Source organism: Mesoplodon mirus, assembly GCF_964341445.2.
Source record: "Mesoplodon mirus genome assembly, chromosome: 16".
Lineage (NCBI taxonomy): Eukaryota > Metazoa > Chordata > Mammalia > Artiodactyla > Ziphiidae > Mesoplodon > Mesoplodon mirus.
The window spans coordinates 68,025,190-68,041,234 of NC_138992.1; the positions used below are offsets into that span (position 1 = coordinate 68,025,190).

Sequence of the window (16,045 nt, forward strand, 5' to 3'; positions counted from 1 at the left end):
TGGAAAACTGAATTTATGACAGGAGAAAGGAAAGGCGGTAGAAAACCCTGGAAAAAAAGTCAGATGAAGAAACTCATAAACATTAGAGTTCTCATGCTTGCCCAGCCATTCACAGCTTTAAGGCCAAGGACAGCAACACAGCAGTAATTCAGTTCTGGAGCATGGACCAAGGGCCAGGCACATGCAAAGTACTTCCAACTACAGTACCTCAACTCCAGGGTCAGGGGCCAGGGTGACAGGAGGTAGAGAGTAGTTGTAGACAAAGTTGTCTAAGAGATGATTCTCACCTTCTATATCAGGCAAGACAGACATAGACAGAAATAACTCAAGATAGAGAGGGAAAATGTGATGGAGTGAAAAGCAGAGACAGTGTTAAAAGTACAGAGGAGGGAGAGATTAATTACAAGAGTAAGGAATAATTTCTAGAAGGAAGTGGTATTTGAACTGGGCATTGACAGGTAGGTAGAATTTTAGTATTTAGGGGAGAGAGGAAACTTTTTCAGGCAGAGAGAATGTCATAAGCCAAGGTGTGAAAGGGCTGATGGTGAGGGACACTGTGGCTTAAGCTTTCATGTATATGGAACTGTCCTAGCCATGGGATGGAGACAAATTGTGGAGGCTTCTCATTGCAGGATGAAGATTTATCTTTATCACAAAGGCAACCAGTAAGAGTTTCGAACAGGGTCAAAGCTGGATAGGTCTGTGTTTTAGGGACGTGGCAATGGAGAGGATGGGCTGGAAAACTCAAAGGTCGGAGGTACGGAGACCAGGTGTGAAGCTGCTGTAATAGTCGCGAACTGCGCAAATAAAATCTTGCATAAAGGAAAGAACACAGTGGCACTGGAATAGCCTTGGTTAGAATGTTTTGTTTCGGTTTTTTTGCGGTACGAGGGCCTCTCACTCTTGTGGCCTCTCCCGTTGCGGAGCACAGGCTCCGGACGCGCAGGCTCAGCGGCCATGGCTCACGGGCCCAGCCGCTCCGCGGCATATGGGATCCTCCCGGACCGGGGCACGAACCCGCGTCCCCTGCATCGGCAGGCGGACTCTCAACCACTGCGCCACCAGGGAAGCCATAGAATGGTTTTTAATTACTTATCAACCGAGGGACCAGGGTAAGTTACCTTAACCTGAGCCTCATTATATGTTCTCTAATACATTGCTAAAACTTACGTTCCAAGTTTGGTGTGGAGAGTAAATACACACGTGCGAAGTAATGTGAATGGTCATTACTCAGGAAAAGACATTTTCAAAGACTCTCCCTCATCCTTTCTAAGGACAACCTGCGGGGCTTGTACCACTTCTGTCGTAGTACCTTAGCGTCGTTTTGCAATAGCTCGTTTCCTCTGTCTTCTCTCTTCCTGGATGGTGTGTCCCATGGGGACTCCTGGAGGGTCCCGGCCCAGCTCTGGTCCCTGTCTTGCCGGCCTCGGGAATGGCCTCGGCGCCCAGCAGGCGCGGGAGCGAGCAGGGAAGCGCGGCGTGGAAGGGGGGGCGCGGGCGCGCGGAGGGCAGCGCGGGCGCTCGGGCAGCCCGCCGGCTGGGGGCGGGGAGGAAGGGGCTGCCGAAGAGGTCTCCGGGGCCAGAGCGCAGCGGGCACAGTCCCAACCCTCTTCGAGGGCCAGCGCGGTCGCGGGGCGCGGGCGAGGGGATGACGTACCCGAACGACTCATTTCCAACTCAGAACTGAAATCCCCTTCCCTCAGGCCTTCAGCGGCTCGAGCTCGGGAAATCCTAGCCCCTTTCCCCCTCTTCTCTAGCCCTTCTTCCTGCCCCGGGGGCGGGCGGCGCGCAGTTTTCCTGAGGCGGCCGGGCGGGAGGCGGTGGCCGAGCGGGGCGGTGCGCATGGGTGGGGGTTGGGGGGGCCGGGGGAGGGGAGTCCGGGAACTTTGAGACTTGGCCCCGGGCGCCCTCGGTGACATTTCAGGCGTTGCCGCGCCAGGCCAGCCTCCCGGGACCCTCTGCCGGCTGCAGACTCGCCGGCCGCGCAGCTCGGAGAGACATCCCGGGCCGCCCCCCGCGGCCGCGCGCGAACCGGACGGCGGAAGACGTGGCCGCGGGCATGGGCAGCTTCTCGCCGGAGCTGTGGCTGCCGCGGCCTCTCACCCCCCCGGGCCTGGTCCTCGCCGCGGCCCTGCTGCTGCTGGTACTGTGTCTGAGCGCCCGGCGCACCAGGTAAGCGCCCCGCTGCCCGGCCGAGCAGCCTCGCGCCCGGGTCACGCATGCGTCCAGGGCCCCGCGACCGCGCGCGACCCAGATGGTCCGGGGAGCCCCTTCCATGACTGCGGGCGCCGGCGTCTCTGGGGGTCGTGTGTAAAGACAAAGGCTTCGTCTGCCTCTTTCCCAGGCACACGCACACGTATGCAAGCGTGGGGACCGAATTCGACTTGCTGCGCCGGGCTCGGTTGTAGGCTGCCCTAGGTTTGCGTTATACATTATGCATCACGCATGGCTTCCAGACGCACTTTGGTGCCTTGTTACAGTGAGCTGATGCTTTATGGCCTAGCGTTCATAGAGTATTTCAGGAGGGGAATTTTCTTTCTGTGCATTCCATTAATCGTGAAATGTTTTAGGAAAATGCCAGTGTATGGTATGAGCAATACCTCTGGGTGCCTGTCAGTGCCTCAGTTTACCACTGGTCCGCATCTGGAAAAACAAACTAATGGCACCTCATGGGCTTTTTGTGAGGATTTAATGAACTTATAATGTGTATTTTATACATTTACTCCGTTATTTTCATTAGAACAGAAAAAACAACACAGTAGCACCAAAACCCAGAAGTGTGTCACTTCATTATCTGATTTGCAATGTGGAAGGAGAAACAAGAGACGTTCAACATAAAAGCACTCACTTTGAAATCACTCTATTTGTCTTTTCTAACCGGGTCACTTTTCATACTCTCAGGTTCTTCTTCATAGCTTTTTTTTTTTTTCCTCCCTTGTTTTCTGTTTTTGTCTGATCATCTCGGTGGAGTGTGGTGTCATTCCCTGATGTGGGGCAGGTTTGGAGGGACGTGTTAGATAAATAGTGAAGTCTGTGTTTCTGGTGCTCAGTGGCGAGGTCTGGGGAGGATATTTAATTATGAAAGTCACAGATATGAAAATGGAACATAAAATCATGGGTATAGATTGGTCACCTTGTGAAAAAGTTTGATGGAGAAGTAGGGGGCCCGGGCCACTCTCCTTGTTGAAGAGTCTGGCAGAAGAAGAAAGACCACCAAAGGAGACTGAGAAGGAGGGGCCAGTGCCATGGGAAGAAAACCAAGAGAACGTGGTGTCCCAGAAGCTCGGTAGGGACATATTTAAACAAGTAGCGGGAGTTATCTGTGTCAGATGCTGCTGAGAAGTCTAGTGTGTTGAGGACAAAGGACCCTCAGAGTTGACAAGATGCAGAATTGGTAAGAGTGAAGCTGAGAGTTAATGGGCATGGTAGCCTGTTTGAAGTGGATTGAAGCGCCGTCTGTCCCACAGTAGCTAAGATTTTATATTCAGACAAGAGTGCAATGTAGTATTATGTTTCATATCTCTTGAGCCAGTAATTCCAGTAATTTTATTTAAAGGAATTGCTCCTGGTGAAATAATCGTGAAGGTCCTTAAAGATTTCACCAGCTCAGTGCTCATCAGGGCTGCTTATAATAGTGAAACATTAGAAAAAAAAACTAGATTTCTGAAAAATATTGGTTTAGTTAAAGAAATTCTAGCATATCCGAGTAGTAGAAAGTTATGTAGCCATAAAAAACTATAATGTAGACTATGTGAAGACATAGAAAGCCATATTCAAGATATATTAAGTGAAAAAAATTAAAAAACCCCGTTCGTATACATGGTGTCAATGACCTCCAGCCAGAGACTGCTAGGAACACACCTGTAGTGGAACAAGTTGAGTTATTGCTTATGGCAACTAGAAAGAACAAACGCCATTCATTCTGGGTAAAAGAGTGTAGAAAGGACCTATTTGTGGCATTTGGGTTTGTGTTATGTGATTTGGGGGAAGGTTCAAGGAAGCAAGGTTTTGCTCTGTTGGTAAGATACTCTCAGAAAGCTGGGGCTGGTCTATGACTGGAGACCTTAATCTCCTCTATGATGTGAGAGGAATGCATTGAGGCTGAATCAGCAATTAGTAAATAAGCAACAGACTCTAGAATTAGTAAGGTTTGGGGGATATTTGGTCATTTTATTGACTTAGTATTCATGATTTTTGTTAGTATTTAGACATGATTATGGATTGATCTCGTTTTTGACTTTATAATAGTCACAGAGTGGCTTTCTTTGATCACTTAAATGTTCGTTATTAAGAATGGCTTAAAGTTTGTGCAATTGTTTCTGTTCATCAGAAGAGCGAAGTGTGGTAGCTACTGTCAACTGAAGAGAAATACACAACCTAAAAGTTGTGAGTTATGTTGTATCCCGGAACCTTACTGAAGACTATATAGCCCAGGAGACGGCCTCTCAGATAGCTCTGAGGAACTGTTCCGAAGAGTCAAGGGAGGCGCCAGGATATATAGGCGTTTTTGCTGAAAAAAAAAAAATCATATAGTTGAACATCAAAAGATTACTGCTGATCACAAAAAAACAGACATTTCAAGTTAACGATTTTAGTGCTTTTCTACCTATGGGAAGGTGCAAGAGTCCAGGCTCATTGAAATGATTTCTTACATATGTATCTTCACTGTCTGGGGCCAGCGTCCTGTTTTTCTCCATCCTGAATTCCCCCCAGAGTGCCCCACACGGTCAGGGGTGGCTACAGTGGCTGGTGGCTAGGCAGCGTTTTGTTTACTAGAATGGCAGGCAACACTTTTTGTCCGTACTAGGAGTGCCAAGCAGGCACCTCGATGTCAGTGGTTGTGTTTATCTTTCTTAAAAATATAAAAGGCTGCAAGGATATACCACAGACATTTGAGGGGGGGCAAATTTGCATACAGTGAAATGTGTAGATTTTAAATGTACCGTTCGATTAGTTTTCTTACATGTAGACACCCGTGTAACTGTCACCCCAGTCAAGAAATAGAATATTTTCTCACGCCTCTTTCTAGTTAGTCCCCACCCCTGAGCTCTGATTTAGTTTTGCCTGTTCTTGAACTTCTTATAAATGGGATTATGCAGTATCTTCTTTCGTGTATGGCTTTCTTCTGTCAATAAAATGATTTTGAGATTCACCCATGTTGTTGCATATATCAGTAATTCATTGATTCTGTTTCATTGCAGAGTAGTTTATGTTCTCTCTCTATATAAACTGTGGTATATACATGTATATATGTACTATATATATACACACACACATATATATATATACACTACATTTATTATGTATGTGTGTGTATATGTGTTTACTACAATTTGGTCATCTATTGTCCTTTTAATGGACTTTTAGTTATTTCCAGTCTGGGACCATTACAAATAAAGCATATGTAGACATTCTTTTACAAGACTCTTTGTGGACATATATTTAGTTCCTTCTTGGGTTAAAATCCTGAAACCTATGAGAAGGTTGATGGATCATAGGGTAAAGACGTATACTCACACCCATTTTGGAAAATGCCATTTTTCCAATGTAATTGTACTTCTGTAACACTTCCACCAGTACAGACTATGTGAGAGTTCCAGTTGCTCACTATCTTCACCTATGTCTGATGTGGGCAGTCTGTTAGTTTATAAACCCTATCTTTCTAGATTCTGAATTTTATTGTCTTCCCCTGAAGAGTGTTGAATTTTGTTTTAGTGTGCAGATGTATTTCTGGCCGATTCTCTTGAACTTGGGGGAAGCTTAGTTTTATCCTTTATAAAGATGAGTCTACGGAAAGCTCAAGATATTTACCAAGCTTCTTTTCTTTGATGGGATTCAAACCCTAAACTCTTGTCTCCCCAGCAGTGGGCAGCAGCGGAAATCTCTCCTCAGTTCTTTGAATATTGCAGCTGATGCTTTCCACGGGGCTCTTTGAAGTCTCCTCCACAGATGCACACTTCCAGGTTTGGCCAACAATTTGAAGGGTGTCTATATGCATGTTTTTCTAGGTTTCTCTTCTTGATTCCCAGCCACTTCAGTATCCCAAACTCTGACACCTCAGTCAGTAATATTGTAGCTTTTTGCTTGAGTTCCAGATGTCTCTCCCCCTTGCAGACGGGTCAGAGGAAATGCTGTCTACCCTGGACTTAATTCATTATGGGTCTGTTCTTTAAGGGTTGACTCCCCTTGAGTATCTGCCTTCTTTTGCCTGTTCTTTAGTGCATTTAAATCATTTTTTGTTTGTTTGTTTTGTCTTTTGCTATCTGTGAAAACGTTAGGTTATTTCAAGCTACCTCACCATTACTGGAACCCAAACCCTGACTTCTAACAGTGATTATATCTAGGTGATATCTTTTTTGTGAAATGATTATTATTTCCTTTTTTATGCTTATATTTTTAAATTGTCATAATACATACGTATTTCTTTCATAATACAAAAATGATACATTTAAAATAAAACTTTGATAAATTCTTGTAAAATGTTTTTAATCATTTTTTTCTTTTTAGAAGAACCAGCATTCTGGGTCAGTGTAGTAATAGGATTCTAACTTAGAAGATAAGATTTGGGTGGTGCTAGGAAACCCAGTTCATTTCCAGAAAGATATGATATATATATATATATATATATATATATAAAATATGAAATATTTTGTCCAATAATTAGATACATGTTTTTAAAAAATCATTGTTTACTAATAATAGACTTAAATACAGATACATACTTTCCAATTTATTTTAGAAGACAACATCATATAAAAACAGAGTCTGGGGGCTTCCCTGGTGGCGCAGTGGTTGAGAGTCCGCCTGCCGATGCAGGGCACACGGGTCCGTGCCCCGGTCCGGGAGGATCCCACCCACATGCCGCGGAGCGGCTGGGCCCGTGAGCCATGGCCGCTGAGCCTGCGCGTCCGGAGCCTGTGCTCTGCAACGGGAGAGGCCACAACAGTGAGAGGCCTGCGTACCGCAAAAAAAAAAAAAAAAAAATGGGAGATGATACCAGACTATTGCGGGGGCCCAATGTAATCACACATTAAACCTGGAAGAGGGAGGCAGGAGAGGAGGTCAGCTGACTGTTGCTGGCTCTAGAGATGGATTAAGGAGTGCAAAGGCCAAAGAGTGCAGGCAGGCTCTCGAAGCTGGATAAACAAGGAAACAGATTCCCCTCTAGAGCCTCCAGAAAGAAACCTCGCCCTGCTTACACCTTGATCTTAGCCTAGGGAGAGCCATTTTGGACTACTGGCCTACAGAACCATCCGGTAGTAAATTAGTATCGTCTAAGCCACAGATTTGGGGTAATTTGTTACAGTGGCCATAGAAAGCTAACACAATAGCCGGATCCCCCGTGCTCTTTGCATTAAACTATACAGCCTCTTGCAAGAAGGTTCAGAGAGCAGGAAAGACTGGGACTGGGAGCACTTTGCTGGTGGCCCACGAGGAGCCGGATAGAAGGCAAACATTTGTAAATACTCAGTGTCTATGCTAATACATAATAATTGGAGAATTTTTGGTCCCAAAGTTCGCAGATTACCATGAGCTATTCATTGATGTCTCTCTTCCTTATCCATCAATTCACAAGTAAGGTTTGAATGCTTGTTATGTATCCATGTAACTCTGTGCATCTTTAAAATCTTTTTGAAAATGCGATGTGGGCTGCAGGCATTGAGGTGCATCCCTGATTACTGCTAACCCCAGCCTGGAGGAGAAAGCCCAGGGTGGCTCTGAGGAGTGGAAGGGGTCTGTGGTAACAGGACGCTGTACTTCACTGATTCCCCCAAAATCAGGTGAGCAGAGAGAACCATCAGCTGCAGAGGAAAGATGAACGGCTTCTTGGAGAAGAATATTTTTGTACTTTATCCAAAGTAAAATCCCACTGAAATGACTTCAGGTTACTGTTCTGTGAAAGACAAAGGACAAAGTTATAGAATGCTCCTTTGCTGAATAAGAGAAGGTGACATCTATTATATCATGAATTTTTATAGCTGAAGTGCTCATTTTATGGCTTTGGCATTTTTTTCAACATAGAAGTATTTGGGATGGGATCATTTTTTGTCTATAGGAAAGTGGAAAGGATTAATTAAGTCTGTAATTGCTTCATACAAAAATTAATAGAAATTTTAATAAAAGTACAATCATAACAGGATTTAAATCCGTTGTCATTTCTCCTCATAACTTTATCCTAAATAGTTGATAATAATGAAGAAGAAACTATAAAAGCTTGACTTTAGTTTTAGGACTAGCACAATACCTGGCCCTGAGTAGGTCCTCAGTGAATACTTGTTATAAGAATGAAGGATGGGGCTTCCCTGGTGGCGCAGTGGTTGGGAATCTGCCTGCCAATGCAGGGGACATGGGTTCGAGCCCTGGTCTGGGAAGATCCCACATGCCGCGGAGCAACTAGCCCCGTGAGCCACAATTACTGAGCCTGCGCGTCTGGAGCCTGTGCTCCGCAACAAGAGAGGCCGCGATAGTGAGAGGCCCGCGCACCGCAATGAGGAGTGGCCCCCACTTGCCGCAACTAGAGAAAGCCCTCGCACAGAAACGAAGACCCAACACAGCCATAAATAAATAAATTAATTAATTAAAAAAAAAAAAGAATGAAGGATGAATGAACGGGTTTGGTGCAGTAATTGTTATCTATTTCCAATATGAATGTTTTAGAATTGTAGATATATCAAAATATACAAACTGTATACAAAAATGATAAATGTCATATCAATTTTCTGCCACTTTGATTAGAAAGTGAAGATTTCATAAGCAACTGCTTACCTCTCATGAATATTTACAAGTGGAGAACATATATTGGTGCAATGATTATTCTTTAGTATAAACCTGACTGAAAACATAGCAACTGGAGTTCAGTCAATTCCTGAAATTCCTGCTTCTGAAAATTCAGACTTTAAACATACGTATTGTTAACTTTCAGCTTTAGGTTCTGGATTTGTATAACTGGGCTTAACGTTTCTGCTCCCTGGTGTGGGTGGACAGTGTGCTTTGTTGAACAGATCAGAGCTCCTTTGTGAAAGGGCTGAGCCTGGTATTGGTTAATCACATAGATTCACACACATTTTCATCTTTGGTACCCTGAACACTAATAATAGTGGATGATTACTGATAAATATTAGAGACTAGGTTTTCTGTTTGAAAATCAGCATTGCTCTGGTGAAAGCATTGCTTTGTATTAACTGTCCCTTAGAACTGTGGTCCCCAAACCCCTTTATCCCAGAAGACAGGTGGCTTGTTGTTTGGTCATGTCTAGTGGTGACACTGTGTTTTGGCAGTGCTGTACTTCGGGGGCAGGATGTGAAGGGATTAACATTTTTGGATGATGGATAGTTACCCGGAATAGCTACTCCGATACTGTTGACTTTTCAATCTATTTTTGTGTGTTGAGTATGAAGTCCTACAGAATTGTTTTTGACTTGTAATATTGGCGGCCAATACTTTTGAGCGCCTCTATGTGCCCACAAGACACTGAGGCAAGTACTTTATAGCCATTATTGGATTTAATTGATCGAATCCTCCCTCAAAATAACTTTCCTCATTTTACAGAGGTAAAAATATGTCTCATTTAAATAATATTCCCAAATTCATACAACTAGAATACTGTGCAGTTGGGGTTCAAATCCACAGTGCTTGACTTCAAGTCCAACCATTTAACACCATTTGTGTTTTACTTTTTAAGTTTTCTTGCAGTAATGTTCTGGCATATGCCCTTACCCTTGACTGAAAACGAAAGTGTTAAGGTCTAATACGACTTTAAAGCATTTCTAGTAGAAATTTAACTAAGATATGAATACGTACATTTGGACTTTTAAAAGAAGGATATGTTAAGATTGAAAAAAGCAGGCAGTACTAGCCTGCCGTCGTCTCCTTCTGACACTAGATTGTATGAAAGTGATTTGTTGGACAGTGTGAGAAAACACCTGTTTTTCCTTATTCCATTTCCTGGCTCTTGCACCCACTCACTTTAATGGCTTAGCAGAGGATTTGAGGTTCACTACGTGTCCACACTGTCCTCTGTTCAGATACAGTAGAGAACAGGACGGATCATGCCAGACCCTGGCTGTCGCTCTCTCTCTTCCTTTTTTAACATACACAAAGCTGTATATGTTAATGTGTACAATTTGATGAATTTGGAGATAAATATACATCAATGAAACCATCACCACAACCTGTGCCATAAACATATCCATCACCTGCAAAAGTTTTCTCACCCTCTTTATTATTGTTATGAAGAACACTTTTCTACCCTCTTAGCAAATTTGTAAGTGTGTCATACAGTATTAACTAGAGGCACGATGCTGTACAATAGATCAGTAGGACTTATTCATATGGTATTACTGAAATTTTGTATCCTTTGACTAATAGCTCTCTGTTTTCCTCTCCCCCATCCCCTGTTAACCACTATTCTACTCTCTTCTATGACTGTTTGAGATTCTTCATATGAGTGATATGACATAGTATCTGTCCTCCTGTGTCTGGCTTATTTGACTTAGCATGATTTCTTCTAGGTTCATTCATGTTGTCACAATGGCAGGATTTCCTTCTTAAGGCTGAATAATATTCTGTAATAAGCATAAACCACATTTTCTTTATCCATTTGCTCATCAATGGACATTTGGGTTGCTTCTATGTCTTGGGCTATTATGAATAATGCTTTAATGAACATGGGAGTGCAGATATCTCTTTGGGATCCTTATTTCAATTTTTTGGGATATATACCCAGAAGTGGAATTGTGGGATCATATGGTAGCTCTATTTTTAATTTTTGAGGAACTTCCATACTGTTTTTTATAGTGGCTGCACCAATTTACATCCCCACCAGCAGAGTACAAGAGTTCCCCTTTTCTCTTTTCTCCACATCCTTGCCAACACTTGGCTTTAAAAAAAAATACATATGCAATAGAGGTGTGAAGTTATATCTCATTCTGGTTTTGATTTGCATTGCTCTGGTGATTAGTGATGTTGAGCACCTTTTCATATACCTGTTGGACATTTGTATGTCTTCTTTAGTAGAATGTCTATTCAGTTCCTTTGCCCTTTTTTTTTTTTTTTTTTTTTTTTTTGTGGTACGCGGGCTTCTCACTGTTGTGGCCTCTCCCGTTGCAGAGCACAGGCTCCGGACACGCAGGCTCAGTGGCCATGGCTCACGGGCCCAGCCGCTCCGCGGCATGTGGGATCTTCCCAGACCAGGGCATGAACCCGTGTCCCCTGCATCGGCAGGCGGACTCTCAACCACTGCGCCACCAGGGAAGCCCCCTTTTTTAATCAAGTTATTTGGTTTTTTGCTATTGAGTTGTCAGAGTTCTTTATAGATTTTGAATATTAATGCTTTATCAGATATATGGTTTGCAGATATTTTCTCCCATTCTGTAGGTTACTTTTTCATTTTATCAATTGTTTCCTTTGCTGTGCAGAAGCTTTTTAGTTTGGCATAATCCCACTTATTTATTTCTGCTTCTGTTGCCTGTGCTTTTGGTGTCCTATCCAAGAAATCATTGTCAAGAAGCTTTTCCTCTGTGTTTTCTTCTAGGGAAGACTACCTCTTGACACAAAGACTAATGAACAGGCTGAGTGTCACACCTTAATCTTTTAGAAAACTTGTAAACATTGATTCAAGATCACTGTTTTCAAAAGGAAAATCATGTTGAAGGAACCTGGAATCAAAGGGAAAGGATACTTTCACCCTCTGGGAATCAATTAAAGATAGTTGAGTGTGTTTCCTATTTTCACAATTTTTCCTAAATGGATTCTGCAACTTGTGTGTCACCGCTGTGGTTATTATTGCACTTAGAGAAGCAGCATTAAATATTGTGTGAAAAAGTGTTACAGACAGTTCAAATATTACTTGATGTAGCAAAATGTAGGTGTTTCTGATATATCTCTTGAACGCTTTCAGGTCTATAGTGAACTTTCAATCTTGCTTTGGATTTTTTTTTTTTTTTTTTTTTTTTTTTTTTTTTGCGTATGCGGGCCTCTCACTGCTGTGGCCTCTCCCGCTGCGGAGCACAGGCTCCGGACACGCAGGCTCCGGATGCGCAGGCTCAGCGGCCATGGCTCACGGGCCCAGCCGCTCCGCGGCATATGGGATCCTCCCAGACCGGGGCACGAACCCGTATCCCCTGCATCGGCAGGCGGACTCTCAACCACTGCGCCACCAGGGAGGCCCTTTGCTTTGGATTTTAATGACGTTTTTCACATGGACAAAGAACCTCAGTCCTGTATGCAGGATGTGTCACTTTGCCCTTATTTCTTTGTAGGCATACATGCAACTTCTTTCACTATGCATGCAGTGTATGTGTGTGTGAATATATAAATGTATAAATATATGTGTGTATATATGTGTATATATTTCAAACTAGTTCTACCCTTTTTGCTTGTCAGTGTGTTATACCATATGGTACAGAGCATCACGCCAAAAGATAAAAATATTCCTAGAACATATGAAATCACCAGTCAACTGAAGAAGGGTAAAGACTTCTGACCACAGCATTTGTGACTCTGATGCATTTGTGGGCCATAGCATAATGGCTTAATACCCCAATTCTAAAAACAGGACATATTTTGGAGTTAAAGTGGCTCTTACTTTTTAAGGGAAGGAATCCAAAAGTAAAGTCTTTAAAATTTTTATTTTTCTAAAGGCATTGATTCAAATAAGTGTTTTCTTTCTATGTTGAAATTCTCCATATGTATTTACAGAACTTTCCCCTCTTATTTTAATCTCTAGATTTACCGTACAGGGAGACATTGGAGATGGAACCCACTCCATTGGTGGATGGAGTCTTTTGGTTGTAAATAACACAACCACTACACAGTTTTTTCTAACTTATTCCTTGGGTGGGATGTTTCAACCAAAAAAGAAAGGTACGGAAGATCAAATCCTACAGTATTCCTAGGGACCGTGGAATAAAGTCATAATAACAATGTGACTCAAGGCTGTTTAAGCCCCAGCAGTAAGCACTAAAGGGTCTGCAGATGGTCTATGATAATGCCTTATTGTGCTATTCAGACTTTACTCATTTTACATCTCAAGTAGATTCAGGTTCCTTTGTGCCATATTGAATATTGTATTCAACTACTTAATTAAACAAAAATAGGGGAAAAACTTCAGCAGTTAATTTCCTAGCCAAGGATTGAATATATTTTTTACTAGAGAGATAAACTATCACATAAAATAGAGGAAGCGCCATTGCCATGAAATTTCTGGGTAGCAGTTATGTAAATAGTTCTCATGTTATTTGATGAAGATCCAATCTTAATTTCTCATCTCTTCACTGATTATGATACTTATTCTTTTGTATTTAATCAGCTCTTCTAGTTTTCTTTTTCTTTTTCTTTTTCTTTTTTTTTTTTTACAAAATGGCCCTACCTGGGCTTCATTTTTACAGGGTGGATCTATAATAGAATAGTCTTGCTAGACTGCATCTTAGCAATGCCATTCTTCATTTTATGATTTATGTTTGCATTCTGCAGTATTGTAGTTAACTTCTTGGACAGTGGTTGCCTTACCTTGAGACAAACATAGATCTCAAAAATGTTCAAGCAAAAGTCTTATTCCTGAAACATCTACATATTTTATTTGTTCTTGTGCTTTTCCCTGTGTTGACTAGAGATCTACTATAGAGCAGTTTCTTTAGTCCCAAATATAAGTTAATAAAGTTGAGTAGGTAGGTACAGATGTTCTTAATTACATTGCCTTGGAAGATATATGAAAATTGCCTTCCACTTTATAGGCAACTATAATATTTTTAAAGGGCTAGTCTTTCCTCTTCTAGAAGCCAAAGTGACTGATTCATGTCCGTTTTCTCAATCCGCTTTAGTGGGACTAAGATAACTCAATCCCTCTTTGAAACCCTATATTTGTACTCTTTTAAGACAGTCATATTTGAGAAGAAATTCTGGCCAAATAGAACCAAAAGCTGAAATAATGTCTGTTTTTGGACTTTAAAAATTGTTACTGTCTTATAAAAAAGAACACATAACTGGAGTCTCAAGCACTGTGTTTCTATGGTAGGGTAAGAGGGCCTTTAAGTATTTTAGGGTGACTCAGATTTGTAGGACATCTCATGACCTGTGTAATAAATTCAGAACAATGCTAGGTTACTTAATCAGCTAAAATTGATCATTCTTTGTCAACAACTTGAACAATGACAGTTTTCTAACTGTATTTAAGGTATACATAGATTTATTTTAAAATACACCCCCTTCCTTAGAACTGATTATTATCAATAAAGGAAAAAACAAGGAAGAAACATGCAGGGGTGTTGTTTCTGTCTGTCAGAGGATGACTTTATTTATTTATTTATTTATTTATTTATTTATTTATTTATAACATCTTTATTGGAGTGTAACTGGTTTACAGTGTTGTGTTAGTTTCTGCTGTATAACAAAATGAATCAGCTATACGTATACATATATCCCATATCCCCTCTCTCTTGCGTCTCCCTCCCACCCTCCCTATCCCACCTCTCTAGGTGGTCACAAAGCACTGAGCTGATCTCCCTGTAGCAGGATGACTTTAGAAAATGACTAGAATTTTGGCTACGTCCAAAGCATGCTTTTCGCAGGGTCTCTGAAGCCTTGGTGGGATCAAGGGAAGAAGAATCCATAGCAGCACGTGCTTTCCTTTTCCAACTGCTGTTTCCAGACTTTCATTAGGATGCTACAGTTAGAATATGTACTAAGTATACTAAGTACGTAGTATGTACATACTTACAATATGTTTCCCTGTTCAAAGAGAACAAGGATCATGATATTTATGAAATCAGCAATAAAAATGAAACTCCCCCAGAAGAAGAAATGGCATGATAACATTTCTCACTGTCTCTGAGCCTCAGTATTCTCATCTATAAATAAGGAAATCTGACTAGATAATCACTAAGGAAATGATGTGATTCTACCAGGACACTGACATTCTCAAGTTAACCCCCCAAACTACATATAGTTCAGCTCTACAGAAGGTACCCCTTCTCAAACACAGCAAGTCTCTTTCTGACTCCATGACCATACCCTTCTTTCTGCTCTTTTAGTCCCAGTGTAAAAGTTCCACCTCTCTGGAGATTTTCCAGATCTTTCCCAGGCAGAGTTCACTGTCTCCTCCTCAGCCTCTCCCAGCACCTCAGAATTCACCTCACAATGTATCATAATTATTTGTGAATATGCATCACTGCTCAGTCAGTGTGTCAACAACTAGTATGAGAATCAGTCTGCTTTTCATTCATCTCTGTGTCCTTAGCACCTAGAAAAAAAAGTTTCTGGTGCAGCCAATAAGTAATACATTAATAATTTAAAAATAGGACTTAGAGAATCATTGCTCATCATAATATGGAATAAAAAGGCTGTGGACTATTTGTAGTCATGATTGGTTCACAAAATGCTGAGAAACCTGACATACGGTGTTGACTATGAAGGGCATGACCCATGATTTCACCTGAGTCAGAGCTAAGCCAGGTATTGGGAATTCCCCTTCGACATTTATAAAGTATAAGAATAGTTTCAGGGCCCAACATAGAAGGATCACAAGACCCTGCATCCCAGAGTAAGTTCAGGGCCATGAAAACCATATCATTCCTGAAGACTCAAAGAAATACTGTATCTGAAAATTAGAGCAGAGAGTTGTTTGAATGAGATTGAATAAGGACATTTGGAAATTGAAGCATGTCCCCATAACTCAGAGCAGAGACAAGAAGGCCATCTCAAGAAAAGTCAGCTGAAACTCTTGGCACACAAATGAAATAGAAGAGAGTGAGGTATTTGACCATTTATTTTTGTTCAGAATACTTCAGATTGGCAATATGGCAGAATGATTAGGGCTTGAGAACCAGAGAGATGAGGAGTTTAAATACTAGCTCTGCTACTTATTTGAGGTAAGACTTTTCACAAGTTATTTTACCTCTGGAGATAGAAGTAGTTTTGGAGGCAGGCAGATGAATTTGAAAAAGTTTCATTGCTCAGACCCTTGAAGGAAAGCAGCTGTTCACTATTCAGTCAATACTTGTTGACCTCCTATAGTATGGAAAACCCTGAGTAGAAAGCAGAATAAGAT

At 41.9% G+C, this 16,045-nt stretch overlaps 1 protein-coding gene across 1 annotated transcript in view; it reads left to right on the plus strand.

The window, feature by feature from the left end:
• The first annotated feature begins 1,881 nt into the window (after positions 1-1,881).
• Positions 1,882-16,045, plus strand: part of CYP7B1 (cytochrome P450 family 7 subfamily B member 1) — a 181,925-nt gene continuing 167,761 nt past the window's right edge. Inside the window, exon 1 of the mRNA XM_082601474.1 lies at positions 1,882-2,172. Coding sequence (XP_082457600.1) covers positions 2,060-2,172 — 113 coding nt within the window. The 5' untranslated portion in view covers positions 1,882-2,059. The remainder of the gene's footprint in view (positions 2,173-16,045) is intronic.